Source organism: Lygodium microphyllum, chromosome 29 (assembly GCF_053477565.2).
Source record: "Lygodium microphyllum isolate KBCC chromosome 29, Lygodium_microphyllum_v1.1.10, whole genome shotgun sequence".
Taxonomy (NCBI): Eukaryota; Viridiplantae; Streptophyta; class Polypodiopsida; order Schizaeales; family Lygodiaceae; genus Lygodium; species Lygodium microphyllum.
This window is the reverse complement of record NC_141163.1, coordinates 123,662,312-123,677,864: the sequence shown is the minus strand read 5'-3', so window position 1 is coordinate 123,677,864 and position 15,553 is coordinate 123,662,312. Positions and strand designations below refer to the sequence as shown.

Below are 15,553 nucleotides of genomic sequence, written 5' to 3'. Positions count from 1 at the left end.
CAACAAGTGACTACATAAGGAGAAGCAAGAAAATCGAAGATTCAATTAGTGAAAGCTTCTCGAATCGCTAAAGGTTTAAGAAAAGGCTCACCTATATACCTAATCAAATTAAATAAGACTGAACAAGATAAAGAAACCGAAGATGAACCGTCATGGCTTAAGGAATATGCTGACGTATTTCCTAAAGAATTAACTAAACTTCCACCACAAAGAGAAGTTGACCACGAAATCAAGCTAGTTCCAAGAGCTGCACCAGTTACAAGGCAACCATATCGAATGTCCATTCCCGAAACCATAGAACTAAAGAAACAACTCAAACAGCTCTTAGATCATGGATACATTAGACCCAGTAACTCACCCTGGGGAGCTCCGGTGTTATTTCAGAAAAAGAAGGATAGGACTCTCCGTCTCTACATTGATTATCGAGGGCTAAATCGGATAACAATCAAAAATAAGTATCTGATTCCAAGGATCAACGAACTACTTGATCAACTACAAGAAGCGAATATTTTCTCCAAGATTGATCTCAGATCAGGGTATTACCAGATCAGAATCAAGCAAGAAGATATCCCAAAAACTGCTTTTAGCACAAGGTACAATCATTACAAGTTTATCATAATGTCATTTGGATTAACCAATGCCCCCACTACCTTCAACAAATTAATGCAAGATATATTCATACCTGATAGATGACGGAGAGTCAGAAAACTCCAAACGATGAAAAGCATGAGCCCTTCTCCTCCCAACCACGCCTAGATAAGTGCTGGCCCTCTGCCTGGATCCCTTTGCAGCCGTCAACTTCCTAAAGTCCTACTATTCCTGGACTCCCTTACTCTCTAGGCTCCCCTTAACCCCGTTCGGGCGCCCAAGAGCCCGGAAGGTCATTCTCGTGCATGTTCCCCTAGATTTACCTTAATGTGGCATTAAATGTCACTTTTAATGTCACATTCCATATTTATGACCTTAATGTGACATTAAATATCACTTTTAATGTCACATTAATGTCACATTTCCTTCCCCTTAAGAATCGGTTTCGTCCTCGAAAACGATACTTGGAAGGTCTAGCTGTAAATCGAGAAACCTTTTCTTTAAAGTACTTACTCGCTCCCATGTTGAGCTTTCTTCTGAACAATCTTTCCACTTAACCAAACATTCTTGATAAATAGTATTCCTCGTTCGCCTATTACGAACATTTAATATTTTTTCTGGTTCATGTGGATTAGATTGGTCAAAGAATAACTCCTCAATATCATCATTTAAGATTAGATTATCCAAATCACCCAGCTTCTTCCTTAATTTGCTTACATGAAAAACTGGATGTATTTTACTACCAGCAGGTAGTTGGAGATTGTAAGCCAATTCTCTCACCCTTTTAAGTATTATGAAAGGACCACAATACCTTGGTGAAAGCTTTGGACAATGTCCCTTTTTCATAGTTTTCGTTTGTTCAGGCACCTTAAGATAGACCAATTCTCCTTCTTCAAAAGAGATGTCTCTTCAGTGAGGATCTGCATATGTTCTAGCTCTATTTTGAGCTTTTTTAATATTTTCTTGAGTAAATTTTAACATACTATTCATATCCTCCAAAAAATCTTTAGCTGCCTGACCCTTTTCCTTATGCAGTCCTACTGCAAAAGGAGCTCTGGGCTGAAACCCATACATTAACATAAATGGACTATATCCGGTGGAAGAGTGCTTGGCACTGTTATATGCAAACTCTGCTATCGGTAAATACTCTTCCCAATTAGTTTGCCGTTTACTTACATATGCCCTAAGCATATCTTCAAGAATTTAGTTAACCCTTTCAGTTTGCCCATCTGTTTGCAGATGATCCGCCGTACTCATGCTAAGTTTAGTATCCAATTTCCTAAATACCGCACGCCAAAAATGGCTATCAAATTTTCTATCCCGATCAGAAACTATATTTGCCAGAAGGCCATACAATCGGTATATGTTCTCTACGAACAATCTAGCCAATTCTGGTGTTTTAACATCAGTTGAAGTTGGAATAAACCTAGCCATTTTGGTTAACCTATCCACAATCACCCACACAGAGTCGTGCCCCCTCTGTGTTCTAGGTAGAGCAACAATAAAATCCATGGAGATACTCTCCCATTTTCCCGAGGAATTTCTAATGGATGGAGAAGTCCTCCCATTTTTAATTTTTCAGCTTTATTAACCTGGCATTTATTACATTTGACCACATAGTCAAGGACGTCCTTATTCATTCCAGGCAAATAGAACTGCCTTTTAATAAGACTATAAGTCTTATTAACTCCTGGATGTCCCGCACTAGGGGTATCATGACACTCAAAGAGTATCTGGCGCCTTATTTCTATATCTTTCGGAACACATACCCTACCCTTGTAGAGTAAATAACCATTATCAATGGTAAAATTCTTCCACTTGAATCCAGTTTGAGCAACCCCTGATGCTCCATTTCCTTGTTGAACATCCTCAGATATTCCTCCCTCAGTAGAAGCACTTTCAATTGGATCCCCATTTTTTATTGCTTCCCATATGTTGGAATATGCCGGATCAACCTGGCATTTTCCTTTTAAAGATTTAAGCAAGTTGAAAGTGAACTGAGTAAAACTCAATTCATTAATGATGGGCATTCTGCTGAGTACATCAGCTACTATATTATACTTTCCTTTTCTATATCTGATCTCATAGTCGAACTCTTGGAGGAGTTCGGCCCATCTGGCTTTACGCCCGTGTAAATTTGGTTGATCATTAAGCCACTTAATGCTTTCATGATCCGATAAAATTAAAAGTTTGGCACCATACAAATAGTGCCTCCATTTCTTCATTGCATGTACTAATGCATACAGCTCCCTCTCATAAACAGAATAATTCTGTTTTGCACGATCTAATTTCTTGCTTTCAAAAGCAACTGGTCGACCTTCTTGTAATAAGACCGCGCCTATTGCCTTATCACTGGCATCAGCTTCAACCACAAATGGTTTATTGGGATCCACTATTAATAGTACTAGAGCTGTAGCAATAGCTATCTTAAGTTTTTGAAAACTTTCATTTTGATCTGTTCCCCAATTAAAACTTTTCCCTTTCCCTTTAAGTTGGTCTGTCATTGGAACAGCTATTTTGGCATAATCTTGAATGAATCTACGATAAAGTCCAGATAAACCTAGGAAGATCTGCAGCTCTTCCAGGTTCCTTGGAGGTGGCCATTCAATAATTGTCCGTACTTTTTCTGGATCCATGTTGATTCCCTCTTTCGAGATAATATGCCCTAGATATTTGACCTCTTGTGCAAAGAAGTCACATTTAGTTTTCTTCGCATAAAGGGAATGTGTTCTTAACAGTTGGAATACTAATTGTAAGTGTTCCAAATGTTCTTCTCTTGATTTGCTAAAGATCAAGATATCATCCAAGAAGACTACTACAAAATGTCCTAGATAGGGCCGTAAAACACTATTCATCAGCTTCATAAAGGTAGCTGGTGCATTAGTGAGGCCAAAAGGCATCACCAAAAAATCATAATGCCCGTATCTAGTACGAAATGCCGTCTTGGAAACATCTTGTGCCTTAATTCTTATTTGGTGATAGCCTGATCTTAAATCTATCTTTGTGAAGAATTTTGCCCCTTGCAATTGATCAAAAAGATCTTCCATTCTAGGCATAGGAAATTTATTCTTCACCGTTATTTTATGAAGTGCTCTATAGTCAACACAAAGTCGCATAGAACCATCTTTTTTCTTTACCAATAAAATTGGTGAAGCCCAAGGTGAATTACTAGGTTGAATAAATCCTTTATCCAGGTAATTCTTAATTTGTCTTTCAACTTCTTGATGCTGTGTTTCACTTAACCTATACGGTGGTTTCGAAATTGGGTGTGTATCCTTATTTATATCAATTGGGTGATTTATTTCACCCCTATCAGGTGGAAGGCCACTTGGTAAATCAGAAGGAAACACATCTTTAAAATCATCTAACAAACTGTTCAATTCATTATTAACATTCAATTCACAAACATAAGAAAATTATTGCTTAATATTACAGAAAGTAAAAGTATTCTGTACAGGAAGAGACCATAGCATATATACCTCACAAACTTCCTTCTTTATCAGCTTCTGAACTTCAGTAGAACACAGCAAAGGATTATCAGATACTTCATGTTCACCTTGAATGACAAAAGTCTTACCATCCCTTTCAAATTCCAGTGTATTATGGTGATAGCTACGTTTTAAGGATGGTTCCAATCCCCATAGCCACTCCCTCCCTAGAGCAATATCAGCTCTTTCCATGTTCATTATTTGAAAATCAAGCTTATCTTTATATCCTTGAATCTCAATTTCCAAATTGGATACCATTGTATCCCATATTTTATTGTCTTGGCCTTGCATCATACGAACAACATATTGATGCTCACTATTTTGTTGGGGAAGTTTCAATTTTTTGACAAGTGCATAATTTATAAAATTATGTGTGGCAGAGTCATCAATCATGACGCTAACCCGTTTTTCAGCTATCAATCCATGTACTCTAAGTAAATCATGTGGTCCAAAAGTAGGCTGCCACATAGAAGTTGACATACAACACTTATGTTGTACATCCATGTGCAAGACCTCTAAAGATTTATACTTTTCATGGCCCTTTAATTCTAAGGTCTACACTACATGGATTTGTTTTTCTTTTCCCTTGCCCTTGTCCTTATCTTTTCCTTTATCTTCCCCCTTTTTCTTTTGAGGGCAATTCCAAGCCGCATGGTTAGGGGATAGGCAATTAAAACACAATTTTTCTTTTTTGGCCTTATCAAAGTCATCAGGACTTAACTTTGGCCTCATATATGGTTTCTTTTCAAAAGGTTGTTTTTTACCCTTGAAAAATGGCATTTTTCTTTTAAAATTGCCCACAAATTTTGAGGTTTCCAATTCCTTAGACTTGGGGTCCGTATCAGTGAGACTAGTGAGTGTACCCTCTTCAAGCGTCTTAGGTAAACTCCGTTTTACTTCCTTTTTACAGGCTTTGTCCAGTCCCCTAATGAATCCTCTTGTTTTTTGGAATTCATCAATTCCTTCTAGTTTGAGGATTATCTCACGATATTCCTCCAGATATGTCAGCAGGGGTCTTCCCTTTTGTCTGACATAATCCCAATCTTCCCAATTTTGTTTCATTTCATTTTCAGGAAGAAATTCTTTTAAAAAGACGGATTCAAATTGAGCCCAAGTTTCAGGTATTTTATTCGCCTCCTTTAAAGTTCGCCACCACTTATATGCTTTGGGCCCCAAAGTTAAACTAGCCTCCAGTGCTTGGAGATGTGGTGGGGTATTTTTCAATTTATGTAAATCTTCCCATTTTTGGAGGAAATTAAAGATTGTGTCTTTATTCCTATCTTTTTCCTCCCCGTAAAATTGAGGTGGTTTCATATCCTTTAGAACTGGATTATCCCTCAATTTATGGTAAGTTTGGGGTTCCTTAGAATCTCGCATGGTCACATCTAAATCTTTCGATAAAGATGGGACATCCGAGGTTTCTATTTTATTTTTATCTCTTTCCAACAATAAAGTTAACTAAGATTTTATTTCAGTAAGTGTTTGAGTTAAAAATTCCATTTGAACCCCCTGAGTTTGCACACGAGCAATAAGATCATCGAATTGCTCTCACGTGGCAAAAAATTCTTCCCATTGTTCTTCTTGTATGTCTGGTTCATGGGGATCTACCATAGGTTGATCCCCGGAACTAGAACTTTCCATTACCCTTTCTTTCCCTTTTTCTGCCATTAATACACTAGAATTGGAAAGCAAAAATAAGAAATTTGCATACAAGTAAAGTACTTCCCTGATTTTTAATGGCAGGCTGCGGTTGCTGGTTTGGAAAGAAATCCGAAGAGTAAGAAACAGATTGTATCTTCCCGGATTAGAACAGTGAAGTAATCATGCTGGAAATTCAATTTCCTGACTTCAGTCGTATTTGACATTCTTCTGTCCCTCTCACAGCAGTCGCAGTCATATCCGTCTCAGGAGCAATCGCATTAACCCGTCAGCAGTAATCGTGACAGAATCACGTTTTTTTTTTATGACCCACGTCTGATGCTAGCAGTTCCACGCCTGATCTGGTCCTCACGACCCTGGTCCTCGCGACCCACGTTTTTTTTCTTTTTCTTTTTCTGCCCGTAACATTGAATGTCACATTAATGTGACGTGGCGCTGCACTTCTTTTTTATTTTCCTTCACGGCCCGTTCCGACGGCCCGGCCCGTCGCGTTTTCACTGCGCCAGGTACAAACGCGATGTGACGTGGCGCTTCTCCCCCTCGTTTTCTTCACGGCCCGTCGCCTGGTACTCACGCGACGTTACAAAGACTGACGGCCTGACTGGCGACTGACAACCTCACGTATTTCTGTTCGATTAACGATCTGAAACATAGGCTCTGATACCAATGATAGATGACGGAGAGTCAGAAAACTCCAAACGATGAAAAGCACGAGCCTTTCTCCTCCCAGCCGCGCCTAGATAAGTGCTGGCCCTCTGCCTGGATCCCTTTGCCAGCCGTCAACTTCCTGAAGTCCTACTATTCCTGGACTCCCTTACTCTCTAGGCTCCCCTTAACCCCGTTCAGGCGCCCAAGAGCCCGGACGGTCATTCTCGTGCATGTTCCCCTAGATTTACCTTAATGTGACATTAAATGTCACTTTTAATGTCACATTCCATATTTATGACCTTAATGTGACATTAAATATCACTTTTAATGTCACAATACCTTATCTTGATAATTTTATCCTTGTATTCTTTAACGACATCTTAACATATTCCAAGGATGAAGGAAGTCACGAGTCACAACTACGGACGGTTCTTGAGACAATGCGGTCTCATAAGCTATGTGCTAAGAAGAAGAAGTGTGAATTCTTCAAGAAGCAAATCAAGTATTTAGGATTTATAGTTTCAACAGAGGCAATTTCAGTAGATTTGACCAAGGTCAAGAATGTACAAGGCTGGCCGCCTCCAACCACTGTAAGCGAAGTTCGTAGCTTTTTGGGTTTAACAGGATGGTATCGGGTCTTTATCAAGAATTATGCCTTGATTGCAGCACCCCTCACCGACCTACTCAATAAGCACGTTGCCATTAAATGGACCCAAGTTGAACAATCTAGCTTTGGCAGGCTCAAGCTAAGTTTAGTCACAGCCGCGATCCTCAAACTACCCGATCTTAGCAAAGAATTCAAAGTGGTGACCGATGCGAGCTTTCTTGCTTTGGGATGAGTACTCATGCAGGAAGGACATCTAGTAGCATATTCCTCCAAAAAATTAAAGACTCACAAGAGAAATTATGCTACTCATGACTTGGAATTACTTGCAATTATCCACGCTCTTAAGTTATAGAGACATTATCTACTAGAGAAGAAATTCTCACTGGTAACCGACAAAAGTCTTAAATGGATCTTCACTCAACCAGATCTAAATATGAGGCAACGTCGGTGGATCAAAGTCTTGCAAGAGTATGATTTTGAGATCAAATATAGACTAAGCAAAGAGAATGTAATTGCAGATGCTTTAAGCCGGAAATCATTTCTCAATGCACTTCTCTCAGAACACAAGGTGCAACTGCTTCTAATGAGGTGACGCTTGCTGGAGAGAGATGCCAGATGGTGAGGAACCTCCTTGGCAGCCAAACGCAAAAAGGTGGAGCCGCCAGAAAGGTGGAGGATAATGCCAAATAGAGTGGATGCTGACGCCAAGAGAGTGTGGACTCCAAACGCAAGGTGTAGGAGCACAAAAGATGCTATCGCCAACAATGGAGTAAGGACGCCAGCTGAAGAGGAACACACTACCACCATGAACACAGCCAACTGGAGATAAAGGTTGGCGCCAACCAGTAAGTGGAGATGGTTGTGGTAGGAGAGGAGAGAGATGATGGAAGAGAGAGTGTCAGAAGACTAACGAAGAGAGAGTGAAGTGACGGACTGAAGGATCAGTCATAAGGAATGAATGAAAGAGTAGCCTATAAATAGGCACAATCAATCTCGGGTGGTACCCCTTTTTAGAGCTGCAAACTCTAAACGCAAAAACGCAAAACTGCAGGTGAAGAGTGAAGGGTTTCTCAACACATCTTTTATTACCCTTTGCATTACCCTATGCATTATATTTTGTTCTTATTAACATGCACATATGCACGTTTATTCCTTTTCGGTCAAAGAACAGTTGGATCCATTATATTCACAACAAATCCCCATGGCAATCTCCTAGGGCAAATACCTTGCTTGCATTCTCTACATGCTCCCCATATCTTTTTCTTCTTCATCAATATCCATGGGTGGTTAGGATAGCTTGTCTATTTTGTGGTGTGTTGGGTTTAACCATCCCTTTCATTCTCTCCTCGCAGCATAGATTACTTTACAGGACAAAAATAATCGATCAAACACTCACCAAAAGAAGGCCATTGTGGTTCCATCCGCCTTTGGAGATCCTAGTACGCCACTGGGCAAGTGACAAGCACCCTTTAACCAATGCCTTGACCTCTCTAGGGTAATCACTTGGGCTCCCTTTGTAAAATAACCATCACCTCTATACCCTTTGCCCAATGCCTTGTGATCAATTGCCCGATGCCTTGGCTACTTTGGGGTGGGACACCTTGGAGTAAATAAAATCATGGGTTGGGGCTATCTTAATTGACCCTTTCTAGTTCTAGTTTTGGGCCTAAGAGGAGGTGTTGAGCTAAAAAATGCATTATAAACTAATTAGCTCTTTATTACAACCCTAAAACTTAAATTACCAAACTACCATTAAAAAGGAAATGTGTTCCTAGAGAGTGTCTGTGACTCGTATGCCAAACCCTAATTTTGGAGGACCCATCCATCTATAAATAGATAGGCTACTCGTCACTCTACCTCAATCCTATTTTGCAGATTGCTGGCATCTGTCTCTATTGTCCACACCCCATTTGCAAATGATATCTTAGTTTGAGTTGCTGTCTACTGCTGTTCTACACCTGGCACCTACTATCCAGCCCTCTTTCCTACTGGCGACCGATTTTTGCCTGCTTCCATGGCCTGGTTGCTGTGTTTACAGTTGCTAATCACTCGACAACCTGCATTCTGACCTGTTTTGCTGCCACCTACCTGCCATGTCATCAGCTGATCAGCATTTTTCTGCTGTCTACTGCCGCCAGCCCTGCCACGCCCTCCTATAGCCTGTGTTTTGCTGTTTACAGCAGTCACCTGGCTGCCACATCGCCTCAACTGGCTGCATTTACTGTTTTGCTGCCTGTCTACTCCTTTTGACATGGATCCAACCTTTACAAAGCTGCATTTGCTGCTGCTAGACTTCTTTGAAGGCTGTCTGCTGCAATTCAGGATCCGTTAGAATATGACACACTCTTCAACTCATACTTGTCAGAGTGCAGCGGTGCGGAAGCGTAGGATTGAGAGAGAGAATGCAAAGAGAGAAGAGAGAGAAAGAGACAATGAAAGATGAAGATCTGCTGTATAAAGTGTGCTGAATACAAAGATATGCAGATATATACACAGGCGCAGTGCGCTGGACTGCATGTCTCCACCTCGACGATGCAACCTGCTGTTCACCTCGAAGTCCGCTGCAGTCTGCATTGTCTCCTGTCTGAAATCTGTGAACAAAGACGGAATCTGCACGTGTCACCGATCTATAATCTGCGAGCAGAGAAGTGTAGGAGACTGCTGGAGATGTCGGCTATTTATAGCCAGAATCTGGACAAAAACAGGGCGCAGAAAATATCCTGTCGGGCCTGCACAGGTCGGACTGCCACGTGGCAGTCCGACTGCACTGCTGCCACTGTACTGGCTGTGATCTCTAACACCCCCTCTCAGAGCCGGGGCAGGGCAGAAGTCGGAGGGATCTGGAATGTCTCCAAAGTAGAGCCTGGGGAAGTGCTTTCGTAAACAAATCCGCAAGATTGTCCTCCGTCTTGCAGTACTCCACAGTGATGGTCTCATCCAAAAGCTTTTCTCTGATGAAGTGGTACTGTATCTCTATGTGCTTCGTCCGGGCATGAAAAATAGGGTTCCGTGCCAAGGCAATGCAACTCTCATTGTCACATTGCAACAAAGTAGGATGAGTCTGGGGGCACCCAAGCTCCTCCAATAATCTCTGAAGCCACACAGCCTCACATGTGGTGGAAGACGCGGCCCGATACTCCGCCTCAGTAGACGAAAGGGCTACCGTGGGCTGCTTCTTGCTACTCCATGAGATAACACCTGCACCCAAGGTAAAACAGTAACCTGTAGTAGACCGCCTGTGGTCCACATCACCGGCCCAATCCGAGTCGCTCCAACCTGCAAGTACAAGATCTGAACCATCTATCCCTGCAAGGTAATGAATCCCTAAATCAGACGTCCCCCTCAAATACCAAAGTATCCTCTAAGCAGCCTGCCAATGCATCGTCTTAGGTTCACTCATAAACCCTGCCAAGAGCCCAACAACAAAACAAAGATCAACCCTAGTGTTGAGAAGCCAAATCAAGGACCCAATCAACTGATGATAGCGGGAAGCATCCGCCATAGGAGAAGCTGAATGGAAAGTGGCCTTCCAGTTCGGATCCATAGGAGTAGAAAGGACCCAACAATCCTCCATCTCAAAAGACACCAAGAGCTCCTGTACATATCTCTATTGAGAGATGAAGATCCCCCTCTGAGACTGATAAATCTCATGGCCCAAAAAGAAATGGAGTAGACCCAAGTCCGTCATCTCGAACGTCCGATGTAAAGTTGACTTCATCTCTTGGACCTGCTGTGCATCATCACCTGTGACAATCAAATCATCAACATATAAGACAAAAAGCACACAACCATCCTCGGAAGTGTAAACATAAAGTTGCGGATAGGCCTTGGAACGCCGATATCCCAACTAAGACCGGAGGAACGAATCAATCTTCTCGTTCCATGCACGCAGAGCCTGCTTGAGGCCATACAAGGCCTTCTTCAACCTGTAGACTTTCCCATCTGAAGATCCAAAGCCAGGAGGCTGCTCAACATAGATCTCCTCCTTCAAATCACCATTGAGGAAGGCCGACTTCACATCCAACTAGTAAACAAGCCATCTCCTATGGCCAGCCAAGGCAAGAACAGCTCTAATGGTTGCCATACGAGCTGTGGGGGCAAAAGTATCATGACAGTCAATCCCTGGGCGCTGTGCAAAACCTTTAGCAACAAGGCGAGCCTTGTGCTTATCCAAAGAACCATCGCTAAGGTATTTAGTCTTAAAGACCCACTTGATGCCAATCACCTTCTTATTTGGGGGGCGGGGCAGGAGTGACCAAGTGCCATTCCTCTCAATAGCCTCCAACTCGGCTTCTATAGCTTTCTTCCATGGTGCGGACTGTAAAGCCTCCTTCACGGAGGTGAGCTCTCGACCCTGCATAACACGGGTCATCAAACAATAGTTAGAGCATACAAGCTCCGTTGAATGTGCCTGGTGCCGCCGTGACCGCCGCGGACCATCCTGCGGTCCCCACTCCTCAGGAACCCCCTCGATCCCTGAATCACAGAGTATGTCACGGGCCCATCGAGGAGGCCAAACCTCCCCTCGTCTCTCTCCATCAACAGAAGACTCTGGAATATCCACCAGTGGTAACTCCACAGGGGTGTCCAGTGGAACAATAGACTCTTGTCAGAAACAGAATCATAATCAAAAGGCACGGGCTCCAGTGGAACTGTAGAAGGAGCCCAACTTTCCCCTGGATCTCCAAGAACGGGATACTCCTCACCCGTTGATATGGCCGGAACCTCCACAAACCGCACATCGCGGCTAGTGTACACATCCCGCTTGACGGGATTATACAATCGATAGCCTTGGGACTGGGAGCTGTAGCCAACAAATACCTGTCTTCGGAAAGCTGCGTCAAATTTATCACAGTGAGCCTTGGGAATGTGAACATAGGCATCACACCCAAAGACCCTAAAGTAAGAAACATCTGGCTTCGTCCCAAAGTAAGCCTCAAAAGGGGTCATCCCTTCCACGGCCGAAGTAGGGGATCGATTAAGGATGTGGACGGCAGTAGCCACAGCCTTGGCCCACAGAACCTGAGGGGTCTGTCAGTGCTCCATCATGGTGCGTGCCATCTCGATCACACTGCGGTTCTTCCGTTCAAGGATGCCATTTTCTTAAGGAGTGTTGATATTGGCAAACTCTTGGTGAATTCCTTTATCTGCACAAAACCAAGCAAACTCATTAGAAACAAATTCACCGCCCTTGTTGGATCGCAAGGTCTTCAACTTCCGGCCCGATCGGTTCTCCTCAAAGAGAAGCCAATCCTTGAAGTGTGAGAAAGCTTTTGACTTTAATGCCAAAAAATAGGCCCATGTCATCCTGCTGTAGTTATCTACGATCAGCATGAAGTATGAGCTTCCACGCAAGGACTCATTCCTCATAGGGCCACATAGATCCGTAGATACAAGCTCCATCGGTGAAGTAGACCGCCATGAAGCTGTATGGGGAATGGCATCCCTATACTGCTTCCCCCGAATGCAGGAGACACATGGCTGCTGGCTCACCACTATATTCGGCAACCCTCGAACAAGCTGTCCACGTGACGCCCTCCGAAGATAACCATAGTTGAGGTGACCAAACCGAGCATGCCATAACTTTGACTGTGACTGAGAGGTAAGAAGAAGAGTAGAGAGAGCGGTGGAAGACTTTAATTTATAAATGCCGTTCTCCTCATATCCGGATGATAGAACCTTCCTCGATCCACGATCAAGGACTCGACCCGTAGTACTGTCAAACTCCACCAAAAGGCCAAGGGAGCAAATCTTATAAACTGACAGGAGATGGTACCCTAAGCCTGGTACATGCAAAACCTCTGAGGTATGGGTACCACCTCGTCCATCTGGAATGAGCTGCATCTTACCCCGACCTGCAATAGATACTGAAAAGCTATCTCCAATGAGAATCTGTCCGCGCGAGGGTCGCAACTGGACAACACCATCTGATGAAGGATTCATGTGCCGGGAGGCACCACTATCAACGATCCACTCTCGAGCCTGGGAAGCCGTCATCGCAGTATCAAAAGCATTCGGTGAAGCGTCCTCAATGACAGCTAGATGAAGAAATGCAGCTGATGAGGGTGCAGCCACCGCTTCAGAATCCTTGGTGTCCTTCTTGTCTTTGTCAGGGCAATCCTTCTTCCAATGGCCAGTCTTTCCACAAATATGGCATGTGGAGTCTTTGTCCTTGTCATTCTCCTTGTCCTTCTTGGACTTGTTACCACCCTTCTTCTTCTTTTGGTCCTTCCCCTTCTTCTGAGAGGCTTGACCTGTCAGCGCCTCCGACTTGGAAGCATTCTATCTCTTTAACTGTTCCTCTTGGTCCAAGACCATAGGAACCAACTCTTCCCACCGAAAAGTAGACTCTCGCTCCGAAGCAATAAGGGCAGAGTAGAATGTACCGAATCGTGGCAGCAACTGGGACAAAAGTGTGATCGCCATGTCTTCGGAGGAAATCGGCTTCCCCGCATTCTGAACCTGCATCTGAAGCTGCCTGAGCTTGTTAATGTGCTCCCACAGCGAAGAAGACTTGTTTACGGACAAGATCCGCATCTGTACCTCCAAAGAAACCCGCTTCATAAGGATCATCCGATTGTACATCTAATCAAGCTCCAGCCATGTCTCCCGAGCCATCGTCAAGTGCTCGATGTGAGCGATTACGGCTGTAGTACATGATAGAAAGAGAAAGGAACGAATCCTGGCATTCAGTTTGTCCCAATGAGCCTGGGCCAACTCCGCACGAGCATCGGAAGAGAGTTTGGACTCATCTCTTACCGAGGGCTGGTCGATCTCCTCCTGTACAAGCTCCGCCAAATCATAGGACTCAAGGATGGCCAACACCATGACACGCCAAATGCGATAGTTGTCGCCGTCAAGCTTCTGATCTATAAGAAGAACCGGTAAGACAGGTACCTTCCGGTCCATAATCGACTGGAACTCCAAGTCTATCTCTGTAGATATCTTCACTTGTAATGCCTTTACAAACGCAAAGCAGCCCCCTCTGACTGTGAAACTCAGCCTGCTAAGGCTCTTCCGTGTCCTGAAACTTCTTTACCCGCCGGAGGCGATAAAAAAGTAAAACTTGCACTTGTAGGCTGAAAACTCAAACTTCCTCCGCGTCAAACAGCAATAAACAGCAGCAAATCCACCACCTGGACTCATTTCCTGTGCGCCCACACTCGCTTCAGCCTTGTTCCAAGACGCAGCCCTCCTATCTGCTCTTAAACGCAAAAAACGCAAATTTGTGTTGCGATAGAAACTCCTCTTCAGGTTGATTATGCGCTCAGTCAGCCCTCTAACACTGCTTTGATACCATGTCAGAGTGCAGCGGTGCGGAAGCGTAGGACTGAGAGAGAGAACGCAGAGAGAGAAGAGAGAGAAAGAGACAGTGGAAGATGAAGATATGCTGTATAAAGCGTACTGAATACAAAGATATGCAGATATATACACGGGCGCATTGCGCTGGACTGCGTGTCTCCACCTCGACGATACAACCTGCTGTTCACCTCGAAGTCCGCTGCAATCTGCACTGTCTCCTGTCTAAAATCTGCGAACAGAGACGGAATTTGTGCGTGTCACCGGTCTGTAATCTGCGAGCAGAGAGGTGAAGGAGACTGCTGGAGATGTCGGCTATTTATAGCCAGAATCTCGACAAAAACAAGGCGCAGAAAATATCCTGTCGGCTGCAACGACTGCCTGCACAGGTCGGACTGCCACGTGGCAGTCCGTGGCAGTCCGACTGCACTGCTGCCACTGTACTGACTGTGATCTCTAACAATACTCTCTACCCCATTCCTAAGCCCCTTTTTACATATGGGAAAAGGGGCTGGCCACCTACCCCAGCCACACCTAGCTAGGTATGCGACCCCTCCCAAACAGAAAGAACAAGGGGGGGAAAGCCCCTTATCACACACATGGGAAAACGTCTAAAATTTATTATGCTGAAGAGCATTGCCTATATTGCGAGGGACGAACAAGGGAAAATAGCTCTATTTCACACATGGGAAATGTCTAAAAATTTATTGTGCTGAGGAGTATTATCTATACTGTGAGGTTGACCGAGTGGCAACTAACACATGTTAAATCGGCAGGCCATCAGAAGGGGAAGCAATCAACTTGTGGTAGTCTTTGCGATATACCTGGACAAGGCGTGAACATGTCTGAAAGTTGGAGTGGATATCATTTGTGGACGTCATTTGGGCTGCAGCTACTCTTACAGTAGGTCTCTTTGATGGAGTAACGACAGAAGAAGAAGAAGAGGTGGCCATAGCCTTGATCATACAACACTGTGCCTTGCTGGTGACGCGAGAAACAGCTGAGGATGAGAATATTGCTCCTGCGAGCTTCCCCGGCTGACGGAATAAGGCCATTACATGGAGACGTCACTCATTTATTTTTGGCCGGACCCATATACAGGCAGGACGATTCTATCGATTCAATTCAACTCGCTGCATATCTACTCTATTTAATAATTCTATACTACTCTGTACTAATTCTTAGGCCCGTTACACACCCGAACGCGGCTGCCCAAGTCTTCGGATTTAGGCCAATAGGAAGGGCCAAACGGGGAAAAAGGGCA

General features: G+C 43.8%; 1 protein-coding gene across 3 annotated transcripts in view; it reads right to left on the bottom strand.

Annotated features, from left to right (window-relative positions):
• The window catches only part of LOC148011105 (Nitrilase/cyanide hydratase and apolipoprotein N-acyltransferase family protein), a 140,195-nt gene extending 124,791 nt beyond the window's left edge, over window positions 1-15,404 (bottom strand). The window contains exon 1 of one of the 3 annotated variants that reach the window (XM_087671130.1): window positions 15,114-15,404. In XM_087671130.1, the coding sequence (XP_087527256.1) occupies window positions 15,114-15,344 (231 nt within the window). In that variant the 5' untranslated portion in view covers window positions 15,345-15,404. Of the gene's footprint in view, window positions 1-14,422; window positions 14,448-15,113 lie in introns of those variants that run through there. The other 2 variants (XM_087671131.1, XM_087671132.1) reach the window with 2 other exon arrangements.
• Between the last annotated feature and the right edge of the window lie 149 nt (window positions 15,405-15,553).